The sequence below is a fragment of the Pavona decussata genome, unplaced genomic scaffold (assembly GCF_977016875.1).
Source record: "Pavona decussata unplaced genomic scaffold, jaPavDecu1.1 SCAFFOLD_64, whole genome shotgun sequence".
NCBI classification, from domain to species: domain Eukaryota; kingdom Metazoa; phylum Cnidaria; class Anthozoa; order Scleractinia; family Agariciidae; genus Pavona; species Pavona decussata.
In genome coordinates, this window is record NW_028145484.1 from 690,001 (window position 1) to 707,999 (window position 17,999).

The window sequence follows — 17,999 nt, forward strand, 5'->3', positions numbered from 1 at the left end:
TTTCATAAAATATATGATGCAGACACTGATTTACCTTAAAGAGGAGGTGAGAATGGTAGAGACTTACTAGTAAGAATAATTATTAAGATTGCCACAGTACTTCCATCATTCCATGATAAACAAAGATGGTGGTCTTCGCAGACAACTTCCAATAGTAAGTACTGGGGCTAGTTTTTGGCTTACTTACCTTTAGAAAATGAAGACAATAGTCTGTTGCCAGACCCCACTCATGAATAGGCAGTCAGAATTAATATTAGTGATCGCGCTAACAATAGGGAGTTATTAATAATAAGCATCAGACTCCTAGAAAAAAAAATGTATAAATTAAAAAAAAAAGATAAATAAAGTAATTGTTTTTTATAATATGTCCTACTGTTTAACTGTCAGGTTCCTCGGCTGTTTGTGAATTTGGTTCCACCAATGGATGTGTCTTCTCTGTACGAGTTGCATGAAGGCGGCGCCAAGTCCTGCGAAATCATGGGATGGTATGCTAAAACTGAGTTTTGTAGTGATTGATTATCTACTCAATTGTTAAAAATTAATGTTGAAGACATCTGTTCCCAATACTTGCATATAAAAATAATGTAGATGCTATTAAGTACCACAGACATGGCCCATACTAAACGCATAGATCTCAAAAATGTCTAGAATAAATCTGCCCACAAGTGGCTCACCTGGCCAGCACTAAGAACATTTTTTTCTGCGGCATGAATTAGCAGTTGCAAATGTTACTACCCCCTAAATGGGATGTTAGTCCATTGCAGTGTTCCTCCATTGTTTCATGAAATTGATTGCCCTAATGATTAGCTGATACCCATGCAAATGCACTAGGGAAAAAGTGACACATTATTTTGTGAAGTAACTTTTGACTAGGAAAAAACACAATACAATGCATGGATATACCTTTAGCTGCTCCAATCTTGAACCATCAGCCTTCTGATGGATTGACCATCAAAATACTTATTTATTTAATAACTTGATTTTGTTGTCCCCCACCCCACCCCCTAAAGGAAAAGGAAGATGGCTGGGCCCAGGATTTATGATTGATCTAATTTACACTTCCACACATAATTTCTAATGTTATGCCAATCAGACATAAATTAGATCATTGATAATCAGTAACAAATGGTTGACTGGTGTGTAGTTATGTATGCTTTATAACAGTTACTGAAATTCAGTATGGTAACTAATGTCATTGTTTATATCTTTTGACCAGGAATTCTTGTCAATGCCTAAAGGAAGGTGCTGCTGGAAGATTAAAAATTTCTCAAGCAGCTAAGAAATACAAGGTACATTCATGATGGTTTTTGTTTCTCTTGATTATAAAACTTACCAACTTGGTTGAACTTGAACAATAAAAGAAAAAAAATTGTGCGTCCCTAAAAAAATTAATAGTGCTCAAAAAACCCTAAGTGACCTCTGATAAATTGTTAGATAATTATCCTTACAAATTGCCTTGTATTCACTTGTGAAACAAAAGGAGAATTTGGCCTTACATCAAAGTCAGTTAGGGCCTTGTTCCATGCACCGGCCTTCAATTTATTGTCACTTAGACTGCAAGCAGTCCCTTTCTGGATAGTCAAGAGGTCACGCGAAATAGCCAAGCATGGAAAAAGCTGGAGCGAACAAGCGGAGGGGGGCTCATTTATTTCTCCTCCCTCCAGTCTTGCAGTGCTGTGAATGCACCCTCTTGACTAACCAGAAAGGGACTGCTAGCAGTCTAATAACAAGTCACTTGTAGATTGTGGTGATTATTAACGTAGTACCAGGAATGGGCTGGAATACATGTATCCTGACTTGCACTATTTTTTCACTTGACTTTTACAGGACCTTTTGAATGAGCTCGTGAACAGTGGACTGTTTGACACAAAGGATACCTTTGCCGTGGTTATTCAACCTGCTCTTCAAGTGCCTCCAAAGACTCAGGTCTGAAATAATCAGGCTATTATTTAACACATTGTAGCACTGTCCAAGTATAGTCATGTTGTGCTCAATATTAGTGCTGACATGGGTTTGTTCTCTCTGTAGGATAACAATTTAGCGAGGTCATTTTTTGGCTTGGACTGTCTGCATTTCTCAGCACGTGGCCACGCAGCAGCGGCATTAGCCTTATGGAAGAACATGGTAAGTTGGTTTAGTTTAACTTCTAATTTATCATTGATCAATTTTAATTGCATTCTTATAGATAATTTATTCCAGTAATTACTTATAAATATATCACGTTGGGTGGGAATATCAATGGGAGAATTCCATTTATTTGTTTTCATCGTTACTTCAGTGGAAGAAGGGAGGTCCAGCCTTAAAAAATGCAGAGCAATGTTTCTTAACTGAAATGAAGTCCACATGCCAAATTTCAGTGACTTAAATTTTGAGGAAACCAAAAAGCAACCAAAAATCCAGGAATTCCTTGCCCAGAGCCCTTCAATAATTGTTACAATGTGGAAAACTGCAGCAAATCAATGCTTTTGAATTGTAGATGCAGCAGTCAAAATTAAAACTATGAAAAGTGAGAAATTGGGTAAATGTTTATTTAATAGATAAAATTTAGCCAGATACCAGTAGATTTAGTACAAGCAGAAGTGAAGAAAAAGTGCAAGGGGTTAGGGTGTTCTTGCTATTTGGTGAATTGATGTAGGTCTGCATGCTCAGTGCTGACCAGTGTGTTCTTACCCTTAGCTTGTGTTTTTCTATCAAATTATTGCAGGATCTTACCTATGAAATAATCTGTCTTGAAAATACTATTATTATACTCCATTCTGACAGAAACATAATTCTTATTTTCAGTTGGAGCCATTTGGTTCAAAGACAAAGGAATGGAGAGATCATGAGACCCTGAAATGCCCCTCTAAGGTAAGTCCCCTTTAGTTATATTTTTCTCCATGAATGCACACTTCTATCTGTATCAAGATCAAGGGTCATATTTGGCAGGCCAGTTATAAATTTATCCCAAATTAGTTACAGCTATCATGTACATGTATGACATTCATCTTACATGTAAATCATTTTGGGTTGTAGCCTGAAGAAATGTCAGGTGAAGCCGCCATTACACGTTGAAACTTTTAGCTGACACTTGTGTCCAACGGCCAACGAGACCAGTTTCACGAAGTGGTGTTACATGGTGAACCTTTTGTTTTTTCATCACTGCGACTGTTGCGAGCCGTTGCAGAAGTGGAAAGCGGTTCTACTTTTCGTGAAACTTGTCTCGCAATGGAAGTTCGAAAAAGTTTCACGAAACCGACCCTGAATAGCATGTTACCAATGCAACGCCTGCTGAAGCTTGCTTCACAGCGCCGTTGCACACAAGTTTCAGCTAAAAGTTTCAAAGTGTAACGGCAGCTTGACCCATTATATGTTTATATGTCATCATTTTGACTGGAGTGCATATGTTACCAATTGCACTGCAAACTCCTTACCCCCCCCCCCCCCCAAAAAAAATAAAATAAAATAAAATAAAATAAAATAAAATAAGTAAATAAATAAATAAAAGATTTGCAAGTTGAGTTTTCTGCTGCAAACTCTGTTTGCTTATTCAACAAAAGATAAAGCTACGGTAATTCTAAATGATTAATTAAATGTATTTCTTACTTTATGTTGCCCTCAGGATGAGCCGTACTTGTTTACCAAAATAAACAGTAACACAGTCATGAGTGACGTCGGTGAAAATGGTGAAGATGATTCGTCATCGGATGACTTTCCTCCTGCTGCCGCTGTGGCACTGGCTGTATGTTTAACAGCTGTGGTGGTGATTGTCGTGGTAGCAGTGTGGAGAAGCCAGAAGTCACGTAGGAGACCTGAAGCATTGAAACTCCTGTATGCTCCTGGGCCTCACAAACCCAGGATTTAAGTTGCAAGGAACGGTGGTTTCACGAGTCGAAACATTTTGGATGTTTCTAGACACTTTCTGCATTCTTTTTACAGCGAGTTTTCAAGCCTGTTTCCTTTACAAGCACGTTCTATTAAGAAAACTTAAAACTCAGGTCTGTAAATATCAGGAAGTTAGTGTATGCTTTTAGAAAATAATATTTAACTTGTCTCCGATAGATTCATTACCTCCAGTTGGTAATAGTGTGAAAACGTCTGGTCAGGAATATTGTGCCGCACAGAATTTTTATGAGCTGGAGTGGAAATTGAGTTCATTTGGAATACACAAGTTTGAATTCATAAAAAAGGGCTATATCTTTGATAGTTTAATTTGCGACCAAAATTTTAAAGGGGATATTTGGTCTTGAAATCCAAATTCCTCCAAGTGAGCTCTAATTTGGCATGCATTGTACCTGTAGTCAAGTTTATATTGTGCAAGAAATGTAGTTCTTTACCCAAAATATTTAATATTCTTTTGGGTAAATAAATAAATAAATAACTTTTATTTACCCTCGGCAGTGTTTAAAGCACAAGTGCTAGTGGGACCGAGCATTAGACTTCATAAAGAAATAATATAAATTGAAAATAACATGGTTAATAATCCCAACTGGGGGGAGACAGACCAGCTGGCCATAATTCTACAAGCGAGGCCGAGGAGTTGAACTTGGGGCTACCGAGAAACAACTCCAGCTAGCGGTCAGAACGGGACTTGAACCCGGGACCTCCAGATTTCAAGTCCGGCGCCCTAACCACTCGAGCATCCCCGTCTGTTCCATATGGGACTCCCCCCCCCCCCCCCCCCGGGGGAGTTTACTTCTACACATTATAGTGGAAGCTGTACATGTATATTAAACAACATTGTGAAACAATGATCAAAACATTAATTATGAATAATTGTAAAAATTAACATCTCTATAAAAGGGGTGACAAATGGTCTTTCAAATACAGTCATGTGGCACATAATTTAGTTTAATTTATTTCAATGTTCTTCCAGTGTCAATTTTCTGCGTAAGGCCATCTTGAGCTCAGAGTCTAGATTTCTTTTGCAAGACAAAGAAAGCCTTGGGTTGGCAAATAATGTAGGCTCGATTACTGGCCGCTGTTCGGGAAAATGAACCCGTGTTCAAGCGGAGGGAGCGGCGGAAAACGAGCCTACAAAATGCTGCTCTTGTTATCTCTCAAATTCTGAATTTGCCATTCTTCGCCTCCTCTAATATCGGGGGGGGGGGGGGGGGGATAAACCTAAAGATGACGTACTTTGTATTATAGACACAATTAAGTGTGTTCTATGCACATTTATGTAAATGTTTTGTAAGTTAAATATTTGTATTACAATAAAGGATCAAGCTAAATCAAACAGGATGGGCCCAGTTTGCTGTCGGTGCGGTTAAATATTTTCCTTGGTTGGGATCATGTTTTGTAAGTATTCTATAATTTGGAGAAAAGCTATTTTGGTAAATTGATCAAAGGGATTGAAATTGAAATTAATACCAACCAAAGATGAATTGAAAAATGTTTCACCGGGACATTGGCCAGTGAAAAAGAAAAGCTTTGATTCACACTAAAAAATCTGTTTTTGTTTGGGTAAACAATGTATTAAACTTTAATAATATTTATTACTAGAGTTGCTTATGTTAAGAAAAAAGAGTAATGGACCAATTTCCTAAATTTAAGTTATAGTTTATGAAGCAATTTGGATTAATTTTGAGTAACAGGAAGTATTGTTCAGTAATCCTCCCAAATTTTTTGGTAAATTTGCCCAAACATTTTGGAAACAATTCAAGTTTTTTCAGGGTTGGGTTGTGATATGAGGATATAAAACGAGTTTACACTAATAACCTTTAATATTTTTACAGTAAAATATTGTTACTGAGCATGTCCTACTTGAGCTTTGAGAATGATTACCATTAACCCAGAATTAAACTCCAAACTTCCAAATGTTAAATAATGCAATATCATTCTACTGTAGCTTCATTTGAAGAATCGAACAGTGTTTTTACTGCAATGTCGTTTAAAGAAAAGATACAAATCAGTAAAGGTTAACAAACAATTTTAATGTGAAGAGATTTTCTTTGGAAGAAAAAATGTTTCTAAAAATCCAATATTTGACTGCAAGATTTGCATCCACCAAAACAAAAGAGAAGTAAAAAACAAAACAGAAACAAACAAAAAACAATAACACATCGATGTTAAAAGTGACAAGTGTTCCACAACTGTAGAGTCAGTGACAAGGACTTGACATCCATGGGACGATTCTATCATGCTGTGCAGCTGGTCTTCATGGACGTCATCGAATGCCATTAACTAAAGATACTTTTTACACTGTCTGGCCATTTATTCCCGTGTTCATTTCCCAGCTTGTCTTCTCAGCATGATGTAAATGTTTTCCTTGATCCACTCCTTGTTTTTTGGTTCATAATATGGCTGCTTGGGACATTGTCTGTTGAACGGGAAAAAGAAAGGAAACAAGACAAAGACCAAACAAAGCAAGTCATCAAAATCTAATTTTTAAAATATCAGATCCATAGGATGCAGCTTTAAATGAAATAAAAATATTGTGCTGTGTTAGTATAGGGTACAACTTGTATGTGTGGGATAGTCAGAAAAGATGAGGGGTTTTTTTAGATAAGGAAATGACTTGGAGTTTATTCTGAGTGTAGAATTGCACGATTATTGCAAATAAAAAAATTGCATCAAGCCCCAAGGAAGGCTACATTCCTGTTACAAAGAGATGAGACAACTGAATACCTTTTGCAAACATGATCATGGAGATTTTGCTGTACATTGGTCAAAACTCCTCAATAAAATTTATTAACCTATTCTCCAACATGAGATTGCAGCCAAACAATTCAAAATAATACTAGTTTCTGCGACCAGTAGGGTTACTGTTCCTAAAACTGAACCATTATCTTGCGTGTAAATGTTTAAATAAATTATACAAATTATTATGGTTTTCAGCTGTTCAAAGTGACACTGAAAATAGGTGACACTGTCCCTAATAAAGAAAAAGAATCTTTCCAAGAAACACAAAGCAGTAAGTTACCTAATTAGGAAAGAGTAGGTTAGTTTAATTTATGAATGGTACACCATGCACGAGAGGTCAGAAAGGTTGTCAATATAGTCGAACAGTTGGCTGATGTCGTATGTAATGGATGGAGTGCTTGGATTGCTCTTCTTTAAGTATTCTTCAAATATTTTGCATACACCTGCAACAAATGAAAGACAAACATAAAATGTCACTCTCTTGCTTGTAAAAATGAGTTATATAGTAGAACTCTGCCTTACAACCACTTCATTAATACGACCACCTCGTTATTACCACCACTTTTTTGTGCCCCCAACGAATTTAAAGTCTAGTCATTTCCTTAGTTTTACAACCTCGTTAATCCGACCAGCCCGTTATTACGAACAAATTTTCACAGCCCGAAGGTGGTCGTATTAATGGGGTTCCACTGTAATCAAAGATTATGGAGTGCAATCGATGATCTCGATCCCAGGCTCTCCCTCCTTTGCCAAGTTGGTGATGATGTCATCCACCCATGCTAAATCTGTGGGAGATGCCAGATACACAACACAAGATTCATTCATCCATGGATACATTCAAGGTTGTCCCATACAATCTCGACTCCAAAATTATCTGTATTAGGAGTGCGTTCTTCTATGTCGAACGCAATTATTAGTAGTATACATGTACTTCATTAATAAATCTATCTGCATGATGTACTGATATGCTATCAGTTTGATGATTTTAAGGCTGCTTGACTTCCTATTCACCTATTGACTTTCCATTGCCAGCACTTCACTGGAGAATAGAATGGAGAATTTTAATGATGATGTAATAGACTTGGATTTAATGGGTCATTTTTGGTGGACCTTTCAAAGACGATTAACGCTAATCCACGATTAAAAGTTAATCGAGGTTTTCATCTGGCTCGTTAAAAATGGTTTCAAAGGCTACTGTAATTTCAAGCTAAAGGTAAAAAAAGTCTAAGTCAAAGCTGAGGGACAAAAGTCATTTGTAAGGATCCGTATTGATTAGTAATTAAACACGAATCAAAGTTCACGTTAATCCAGGATTAACTTGATTGGGCTTTGAACAACTGGGCCCAGATATATAAATGAGCACAAGAGAACAGTCACTATTCCCTGCTGTTTATTTTAGGTTACCATATACCTTTAGAGGTGTCTCGCATCCAATTCATTTTATTTCAAAGTTCTTCGTATAGTTTGATAGCCAGCTCTGTAAGCTATAGGGGTTGATATTAATAGGGGTTTAGGTATCTACAGTTTAAACTGGACGCACTACATCGCTTGGACACAAGACACCTCTAACGGTATAGGGTAACCTTAATAGAAACCCCAACAAATAATGTTGGTGGAAGTTTGAAGTGGACTTCATCCAATCCACAGGATACAGAAATGCTACCCACTATTTTATGCTGACGAGATCTGCAATATGGTTTACGGCCAAAATGCCCCGAACAGAGAAGACATAACTCCCTCTCATGGAAGACATGACAGCCTGCTTCAGGGTTCGAGACTAACACTAGCCAACTAGCCGCAAAGATGTTTCTAAGCAAGTAGCAGTGCTGTCAAGTCTCCCGGATAATCTGGGAGTCTCCCGATTTTGAACCGTATCTCTCGGTCTCCAGATTTATGTCTGTAATCTCCAGATTTTGAGCCGTATTTTCTGGTCTCCAGATTTATGTCTGTAATCTCCCGGATAATTGACGAAGTTTGGTATTTGACGTAGACGATACTCTCCGACAAGAAGATCGGGAATTTTGAGCGTAGTTTGTTGTATTGTTGAATGTACGCCCCCCCCCCCCCCTCCACTGAATCCGTGAATTTGGCCTTGATGCGACGCCTCTGTGAGGCGCTTTGCCGGGGAAGTCATGTTCTCCATATTTGAAGATGTGTGAGGTTGACAGCCCTGAAGTAGACGGTACTAACAAATGTCTATTCACGTAATAGTATCTGATCAGATTTGTTTCAATGATATCACTGCAAATACATGTTCCGGGTTTTAACATCCGACTTTGTAGTAAATTGTTCTGGTTACCTCTCATAAAATGTCTTTGCCTGTTTTTGCCATCTTGTACTACGTTTACAACCCACAGGCAAGTAACAATGGAGTGTTAAAAACACGATTTATTTCCGTACACAACGTTCAGCAGTAGCTCCTTCATGTAAGTAGCATGAAGTGTCTTGTGTTAATGAAATGACAATTTTTGGTGACCGAAATTTTCCATTGGTGACCATTTTAAAAATGAAGGTCGCCAAAAGGTGACTTATTGAAAAAATGAGCTTGGAGCGCTGTTTTAAGGTCAACTTGAAATTTCAATCGCAAATAACGCAATTTGTAAACAGTGAATCAAAAAACCTGAACGCTTACGGGTGTGGGAGATTTTTCTCAGTTATTATTACACATCTAGTAAATGACTTGTCTGTCCTTTCTCTCTCCCCTTTTCGTAAAACGAATTAGTGAAACTGTGGCTAGTGAATATTTTATTTTGGCTAGTGAAATCACACCTGTTACTAGCAACTGGGCTTGTGAGCTAAAAAGTTAGTTTTGACCCTTGCTGCTTGTTTCACCTCACCCCTTAAAGAGAAAATTATATTTACAAGTGTAGTGTTCTTGTTTTGCCTCTTGGCTTAAAGAATGAGGTATTTCACACATCTAAATCTTCAATCAGGGAGCGTTATGTCTTTTGTCTTGGGGGCATTTTGACCGGTTACCTGCAATACCAAGCTAGGTTCAGACTGATTTTGGAGCTCTTTAACTAACTTATAGTTGGTTTACCTTCCATACATTCATCCTTTGTTTCATAATCAGAATACGTCCTGGATTCTGGTTTTGAATTTGGCTGGATCAGCAGAATTGTGTGACTCTATAAACAGAAAGACATCACAACCTAATGGCTAACAGTTTTTGTAACAACAAAAAAGGATATCATGTTAACAAGAAGAACAGAACTCAACATACATGTGGAGATCCTCGTAGAGTTGTAAGAAGTAACACTTGCCCATCAATTGAACAGAAAATGAGTGTTGTCTCAAAAATGTTGTTAACTGAATTTTTGTAGCAGTACAGCAGATATATAAACATTTCAAAACAATGACACAACATTTGAGTTTAGAAGACATATTTTGGATACTTCAGTATCCATTGTCAGTTCAAGGATATTTACAAATTTGTCACAAATTAAAGAATGAGGAATGGCAGTTGGCTGTTCAGTTTGGTAGCACGTAGTGCTTACTTCTTTATTGTAAACTTAGGCTTCAACAATTTGATGCCTAAGGGACTGCTGGAGGAGATTTTAAGTTGACTGTCGAGTTAGCCTGCGAACGCAGACGTATTTTCCAGCTGTGGAGAGAAGCACCAGCTGGAAATACGTCTCCGTTTGCGGCCTACTGTCAAGTGGGCCGGGTACCTAACTCTCCTGGAATCGAATTTATGTGTCAATCAATCATCGATTATCATCGATTATCAAAACATCAAAGATCATAGCATATTAAAGATGAGACAGAGTATTGATACAAAAAACATCTTTTAAGTCTTCATACACAGATGAGATGTATCTTCAAACATGGAAATAGAATAGTAATAGAAATGATGGAACAAAGAAGCTCAAAGAGATTAAAACGACAATTTCTAACCAGCTTCACTTGAAAGTACAAGCCTCGTTCACAAACAATACGCGCTCTACGGACCTGAAAATGACCCCAGTCGAAACTGGATATAAACACAATACAGAATAAGCCATTTTGACTCACCATTTTCTTGAAAAACTTGTAAAAACCGATGGAAAATTCTTCTGTAAACACGTGAAAACTACAAGTCGATGCTTCACCCGGAGACTGAATTCCATATAAGGAGAAGAAGCTTTCCAGGTAAGGAGACTGGGTCGAGCAATCCGACCAATCAAACGCTTTGTAAGAAAAGGATCGGTCTTTGAAAATTTTTATCCATGATCAAGTGTTCGGTTGTGTTGAAAAGATGGTTTTGCAGGTATTTACCGTTTTATTTTTGCAATCATTGCTATGTTTGGCTAAATTTGATCGAAAGAAGGTGCGATTTATTCAGTTGACATGTAAATTTATTGTTTTAGCATTCACCGGTGCGAAGAAATGATTTTGACAGCTCTGAAGATGAGGAGATCAGTGAAGCTGTTGAAAATCTCACACCTTTTCAAGTAGATTGGTAAGTAATTAGGCTCTAGGATGTTGGATCTCCTGGGTTTAGTTTTTTTCTTGTCTCAATAATTAGAAAAATAGGTTCAAACACTTTCTAAACATCGTCTTGACTAGTTTTACCAAGGTGTGGTGTTAATATTGGACAATGCAATTGTAGAAACGTAAGACTTAACGTAATGTCGACTGTGGGAAATCGATATATAATGTTAAGCTTATATAACTATTAGATATTCGATCTGTAAAAAGTCTAAGCAGCTATGAGCTATAGATCAAAGTCAAGATCAATTGCATCCATGGATACCGTTGATTTGCCAAATAAAAGAGATTCCAAGGTCATTTTTTTGTAGGGGGGGGGGGGGATCCTCTGAAAGAAATGCCATATTTTATTATCTCCCAAAAAGGAAAAAAAATGGGTAAACATCAAACTTTAATATTACAGTGCAATGTGCCTTACCGTGGCCACCCAACAAACATATTGCAAGGAGGCATGACCGTTAATCAAATTCGAGTATCCTGATTGGCTAACTTGTAAAAAAAAGTTTGTTGGGTGGCCACGGTAAGGTGCATCGCACTGTAAGAGCTAGAAAATGTTTCGGTGTGGGTTATTTACCCCACTCTCCTGAAGCCAGTTTTTCATATGATTTGAAAACTGGGGCTGGCTTAGTAGCTATCCTATGATACACAGAAGGAGCTGGGGTGGGGGGAGGAGGTGGAGTGGGGTGGGGGTTGTGCAATCCAGTTTTGAAAATCCTGACTTCTTCCAGGTTTCCTTTAAAAATGTGCTTAATTTTCTATCAGAAGGCCAAACCATGATGACCAAATTTTCGGCCAAAACATTATGACTGGATAAAACCCTTTAAGAGGACAACAAATCAGTATGTATGTATGTATGTATATTATACATCGATTGTACACCCACAGGCAATCAAAAATGTTTTTATGCCCATTCAAAATTTGCAATTTAGGGTTCAAAATTTTGTGCCCGTCCATAACTCTTTTACAAATTTTAATAAACAATGCTGCTAATTATGATGATTTCTCTTTTGTGATCTTAGGGTGGACCTTTCATTCACAGGTTGCCATGCAGAAGTTATTTGTATTAGTGGATTACCAGGTGCCACTTTTCTTCTAAAATATCTTTCTTGAGCCTGAGATGAGGGAGGGAAAAGTTAGGGCATGGGTTGGTGTGAAGGGTCCGATATGTGGAAAATATATTCACAATTTAAATGCTCTGGAGCATAAAACATGTGTCAATTAGATATATTTGTTCCTTCACCACAACCTGGTTTTCATATAACTGCAAAAATTACTGTACCTGGATTCTCTTAAATGGCTTGTTAAAAATCTGATAATTGAGATGTTCAAACTATTTGAATTTTGTAATGACTTACATGTAAATTATTACTGTAGTTATAATAGGCAATGGCACTGAAGCTTGGAGGAATAATACAAAAGTAATCACATTTGAGATTCAATATACTAAATACCCCTTCAAACCCAACTATCAAAATTGGCCCAAGGTATTATACCTAGTACCTGGATTTTTTGAAAACAAGTCTGCTCAACTCATGTCTGTTTGAGGGTATGATGCGAGCGAGTGGTGTTTTGTGGTTCAAAAACTATTCCCTAAGTGATTAAGTTGCCAGCATAAAAGAACAGCAAGTAGAGTATTTCCCCTCTCCTTTTTCTTTTCTTCTCTCTTTTGTGTCATTTTTAGCTTTCTCACAGCTAGGGAAAAAAGCTGGGTTTCGTGGTGAATTAATTCTACTGGAAAAGGCAGTAAAATCATAATGGACCACCTTTTCAAAAATTCAGTTAGATGAATGTCAAAACAGTATTGCATGGCTCTTCACATAAAAGCCTTGAATTAACATTCATTTGATGTTTTTGGTTTGATTCCCTACCAGGCTGTAAATATAAGGAAACAAACAGGAATTTAAGTGTAGATTTAGGTAAGGATCGACAATCTTTTGATGCTCTCCCAATCATTAATAAAACTTTGCAGTCCAATCATTTGATTTATGATCTACTGCTAGTATGTTGTGGTTCAAAAACTTTTTGTTTTTAAAATTTTTAAACCAGTTTGATTTTTATTCTCTGTTGTCTTGGATTATGGCAATGAATTACCGCACAAACTGTCAAAGGAAAATAAAAATTAAGTAAACTGGTTTGAAAAATTTTAAACAAAGAAAAAATATTAAACCACAACATTTACATAATCCTGAGTGGGTTCTCTTTTGTAGCAATTTATAACAACCCCTATACAGTGACATGACAGACCCTTTGCAGAGCTAGAAGGATTTTCCCATGGAGGGGGAAGGGGGTTCTCCAGACCCTCAGACCCTATTTCAGACTAATATAAATTAATGTATAATTTTCCAGCACCCTAATTTTCAGACCTGGCCTATAAAATTTATATACCCACTTTAACTTAAAAACTTTAGACAGTTACCTTCACTTAGTTAAAACTTTCCAATAGTTAAAATCTATACCATCCCCTTTTTCAGACCAAAATGGCTCAGAAACCAAACCCTTTGGGGCAGCACATGCCCATATCGCTTATATAGGGGAGTACCCCCGTGACCACCTCTTGAGGGTTTGAAACCTCTTAAACTTTATCCCAGAACATTTCTTTAAAATTAACATGCAAAATCATCTGCCTTTCAACAAACACTGATTCATAAAAATGCACCAAAACACCATTTTTGTGAAGCAAGTGGTATAATAATAATTGATCAAATTTGTGCACGTAATTAGTTTCTTTAGCTCTTTGTGTTTTGCTACTTTTAGCGCATCTAAAAGCAATGGACATCACAGATGTGTTAGCCTTCTGTTCTCCTGGCGAGATGATTAGGCAAGTCATTATAATTGATTAATTTTTATTATTTATTTAAAATAATATAACCTGCAGTGCAGGCATAATTATTTTAGGGACAAGCAAAAACTCAGTTTTAAATTTCTTTGCTGAGTTCCCTTCCATCGAGTTGGAAAATGATGACAAGAAGACTGGGGAGAGTAGAAAATCTGTCTGAGAGGGTTGGTGTCGGGTAGAAAAACGAAGGCTCCTTTGAGTCATACCAGCTCCCTATGTTTAGTAATCGAAGATGGTGGCCCAATGCATGAACAACTTTTAATGGAGCACTCGGCCATATAAAAACAATTCCTGCAGCGCAGGATAATTAATTAATTTGTTGTATTCATTTATCTGACTAGCTACTAAATAGAAGCTACATGTAGCTTGGAAAAGTTACCTGTGTTAACTAAGTAAGGTCTGTGGAATCATGTGTGAACCAAGCCGAGTGCGGAGGGTATCCATAGCAATTCTGTGAGTAGCAGGTCCATCGCACAGCTCAGAGAACTAGTTGGAGACTGACTCCAGATCAAATTTGAATTTGGATATAATGTTTTTAAGGAGAGGTTCCACTGGAGAAAAATCTCTTGGAACAATTCAAGGACGAGTTTACCAACAGCAAACTCAACCCACGTAATTTGTGATTCTGGTGATGAGAGTTCTTGTCTAAAATCCCTGCTATTCCTGCTCATACTAATGAAATTAGTACTGTATTGCTGTCAATTCCCCAAAATAGCCTAATGGTGGGCACATCATGTAATAAGGTAACATTATTTTTGCCCCTACAGGTGCAGAGTCCCTTATCTCATTGATGAATACCGCTGCGCTGGATTTGAAGTTTGTTACTTTCCCGTTGAAGCTGGAAGTATTCTGACAATGGGAGAATGCGATACTGTCATAGAAAAGTTGAGGGAATGTATAAGCTTTGGGCGCAAAACACTTTTACAGTAAGTTGTTAGTCATGCATCAACTACTAAATATTAATTATACATTTATAGCTTTTCTATAGAATGCATCAGACCTCATCATGTAACCCAAAGATCATTAGACTTAGTTTGTGGAACTTAATCAACTGTCATTGGCACTGATTATACCGGTAAATTGGACATATTTCTCTCATTTTAAACAGTTTGTGTTGCCTTTTTCTCTTCAGCTGTGTTTCTGGTTTAGGAGTTTCTTGTTTAGGTGAGTGTATTTCATGTTACACTTACTTTGCAGTAAATTTATGTGCCAACTCTCCCATGCAGATTATTTGGGATTTTTGCAGATGTGGAAGGAAGCTCTCCCACGGCATGCAGACATAAGCATCTTTTCTACAATAGGCTAAGGCTTGTATAATAATTTTAACTCCAAATTTTCCCAAAGTCCAAATTCATATTTACTGGTTGCATAAATCTTAATCTATCTAATGTTTTTGTCTTTCGCCTTTCATCAGCTGTAGCCATTCTTTTGTTAAGTTTGGATGAATTCATGACTCCTGATCATGTCATCTCCAAGCTGCGACAAATCAGAGGACACCGGGCATTCCAAACAGTTAAGGTATGAGTTATGGCGCAAGGTATTAGTAACGTAACATAGAAACGTAACGTAGAAAAGGCTACCTTAAAGCTAATTAAACGGGTAACAGGTAATCCAAATTAGTGGATATGTGTTGGTTGAAGGAGACAAAGGAAAGCTAATATATGAAACCTTACGGGTTTCAAGCTCATGGTAAACCTTGGGATAGGCTACACTTTGGTCGTAGAATCATAGACGTAATTATTTTCAGCTAAGATCTAAATCTCAAGATCTAAATTGCCCATTACAAGTTATCTAGTACGAGCAAATGAAACTGAAAGGCTGCAATGTTGACTATTTGTCAGCTGCGTTCACGATGTAGTAGCCTGGCTTCCTTTTCTGCAATGTACCCGGCCGGTAATTTTGGTATTAGTGATACTCACTGATGTATCATCCTGTTTTCCTTGGTCACCCGTTTCGTCACTGAATTTGGACACACTTTCACTGAAATTTGCCGACACGAGTAGTGCGTAGTTTCTTCTGAAGAGGGGCACGCTCCATTCGATGTAAGCTCCTTGAGGAAACAACTCAGTGGCTTTAAATTTCAACGCCCCTCGTAGTCCAATCAGACCCTCGCCTCGTTTTGTTACTGCTTAAGCCGCCGTTACACGTTGAAACGTTTAGTTGAAACTTGTGTGCAACGGTGTTGCGAAACAAGTTTCAGCAGGCGTTGCACCGTGTAACGTGGTCGGTTTCGTGAAACTTTTTCGAACTTCCGTTGCAAGACAAGTTTCACGAAAAGTAGAACCGCTTTCTACTTCTGCAACGGCTCGCAACGGTCGCAGTGGTGAAAAAACAAGAGTTTCACCGTGTAACACCACTTCGTGAAACTGTTTCGCAGCGCCGTTGCACACAAGTTTCAGCAAAAAGTTTCAACGTATAACGACGGCCTTAGAAACCAGCTTGAATTGAACTATCAACCACTATCTCTTTGGATGTTGGGACGTTCAATTTTCTTTGACATAAAGAAAGCACTATTTATAGTAAGGTCAGTGTGTTAATCTTCCGTTTTTCTTTCATGTGTTCTTTTTTCCAGCAATATAACTTTGTCCACGAATTCCGAGACTTGTACAAAGCTCATCTGGATGAACAGCAAAATTCAGCGAAAGTCGCCGCGGCACCAAGATCGCTCTCAAGATGAAATGAACTCAAAATAATCCGTAAAATTACGATAAAGTTGTGTTAGGAATTGTTAAAACTTGGTTCAAATTGTTGCTAGTTACAAAGTAAATAGTAGTTACTTTAGGATATGAAAAGCCCATACATTTTGGAAAAAATACAGCGATTTGTTCACACATAAACCAAAACGTTAGTTCGTGTAAGTTAATTGGAGTGAGGAGTTGCGTTCTTTTAATTTCATCCATCTTTGTAAATACGTTGTGTACAAAACAAGGGAACCGTAGACAGTTGTTTTAATTCTTGTAAATATAATGCACCCGATAAACATGTTGGTATCCTGAAACAAATATTAGACAGCAATAAAGTAAAAACAATTTTCAAACAATTACTGTGAGTATGATTTCCCTCTACAGTACAGTCACTACCAGAAGTAGCCTGCGACCGCAGACGTATTTCCGGCTGTCGCTTCTCTCCGAAGCGACAGACGGAAATTCGTCTGCGTTCGCAGGCTATACGAGAAGCAAAATGTGAAATGTGTGTGAATTGCCCGTTCCGAAGGTCATTAAGGGACTTGGTCCTAGTAAATACATTGTTTAAAATACTTCATATGAAATAATGAACCCCATTACCAGATCACATAAAAATTAGTACGTTTGGAAAATTCGGTTATGTTTCGTTGCACAGTAACCAGGCTGTGACCTGTCAGAGGTCGCCCAAATTCCATACAAATGTCTCTAATTCTGAGATTTCCGATCTTTGAAAGCTTTCTATATCGGATGCAATCTAACGACAACCTCAAACTTGTAAACTGACTAATTTGAATGTGATCTTGTGATTCGAAACTCTTCGCTTTGTTTTATTTTGTGTTTGCTGAAAGTATATCTCCGAGATTTTTGTTGCGTTTCTGTCACAGACAAAAAATTATGTTCAACAGCTTTTCTGCGATTGATTGGCCACACCCTAGAATTTCATCTTTAAGCTCAAATAAAGTGATTCCAGGAGCCCATATACGCTTTTGGTGATTGATTGATTGATTGATTTATTTATTGTTTTATTTTTATTTATTTTTTTTCGGGGGGGGGGGGGGTGGGTGGGTTGGGGAGGAGATCTACTGCAGATGTCCGACCTATGTGTATTAATTGATTAATTGAAATCAAGTTATTAAACAGTGTTCGTAAGTTACGTTATTAGACCGCTTTACACTGTTGTTTTGCAGCGGATTATTCCAACGTACGCGTGCACCAACATAAGCGCACGTGCAACGGAACGGAAAGCACGTGCATTTTGCCAGTTTGAACATTTTTCATTTTCTCGTTATCCCTGCGAGCGGAGCCTCTTTCGACACCAGTGCTCGCAGGTTGTAATTTTAATTAAGTATTTTTCCACAGCGAACTAAGTTTCTTCTAAAGTTTGC

At 37.6% G+C, this 17,999-nt stretch overlaps 3 protein-coding genes and 1 long non-coding RNA gene across 4 annotated transcripts in view; 3 read left to right on the forward strand and 1 right to left on the reverse strand.

The window, feature by feature from the left end:
• The window catches only part of LOC146478289 (phospholipase B1, membrane-associated-like), an 11,791-nt gene extending 7,176 nt beyond the window's left edge, over window positions 1-4,615 (forward strand). The window contains exons 11-17 of the mRNA XM_085111812.1: window positions 1-46; window positions 388-485; window positions 1,217-1,289; window positions 1,828-1,926; window positions 2,029-2,124; window positions 2,785-2,850; window positions 3,602-4,615. The exon at window positions 1-46 is cut by the window's left edge and continues 20 nt beyond it. Of these exons, the coding sequence (XP_084967938.1) occupies window positions 1-46; window positions 388-485; window positions 1,217-1,289; window positions 1,828-1,926; window positions 2,029-2,124; window positions 2,785-2,850; window positions 3,602-3,844 (721 nt within the window). The 3' untranslated portion in view covers window positions 3,845-4,615. The remainder of the gene's footprint in view (window positions 47-387; window positions 486-1,216; window positions 1,290-1,827; window positions 1,927-2,028; window positions 2,125-2,784; window positions 2,851-3,601) is intronic.
• LOC146478278 (uncharacterized) overlaps window positions 1-17,999 on the forward strand; it is a 164,261-nt gene that overhangs the window by 139,612 nt on the left and 6,650 nt on the right. The window lies entirely within an intron of this gene.
• On the reverse strand, window positions 5,895-10,741 carry LOC146478290 (enhancer of rudimentary homolog). The gene is made up of 4 exons (XM_085111814.1): window positions 10,639-10,741; window positions 9,665-9,752; window positions 6,947-7,067; window positions 5,895-6,301 (listed from the first exon to the last, which is right to left on the reverse strand). The coding sequence occupies exons 1-4, from the start codon at window positions 10,639-10,641 to the stop codon at window positions 6,208-6,210; spliced, it is 306 nt and encodes a 101-aa protein (XP_084967940.1). The 5' UTR covers window positions 10,642-10,741; the 3' UTR covers window positions 5,895-6,207.
• LOC146478291 (cyclin-dependent kinase inhibitor 3-like) lies at window positions 10,806-16,970 on the forward strand. Its single transcript, XM_085111813.1, has 9 exons — window positions 10,806-10,873; window positions 10,974-11,065; window positions 12,114-12,172; window positions 12,966-13,010; window positions 13,849-13,912; window positions 14,698-14,856; window positions 15,063-15,094; window positions 15,345-15,448; window positions 16,503-16,970. Exons 1-9 carry the CDS (start codon window positions 10,862-10,864, stop codon window positions 16,605-16,607), a joined length of 672 nt encoding a protein of 223 aa, XP_084967939.1. The 5' UTR covers window positions 10,806-10,861; the 3' UTR covers window positions 16,608-16,970.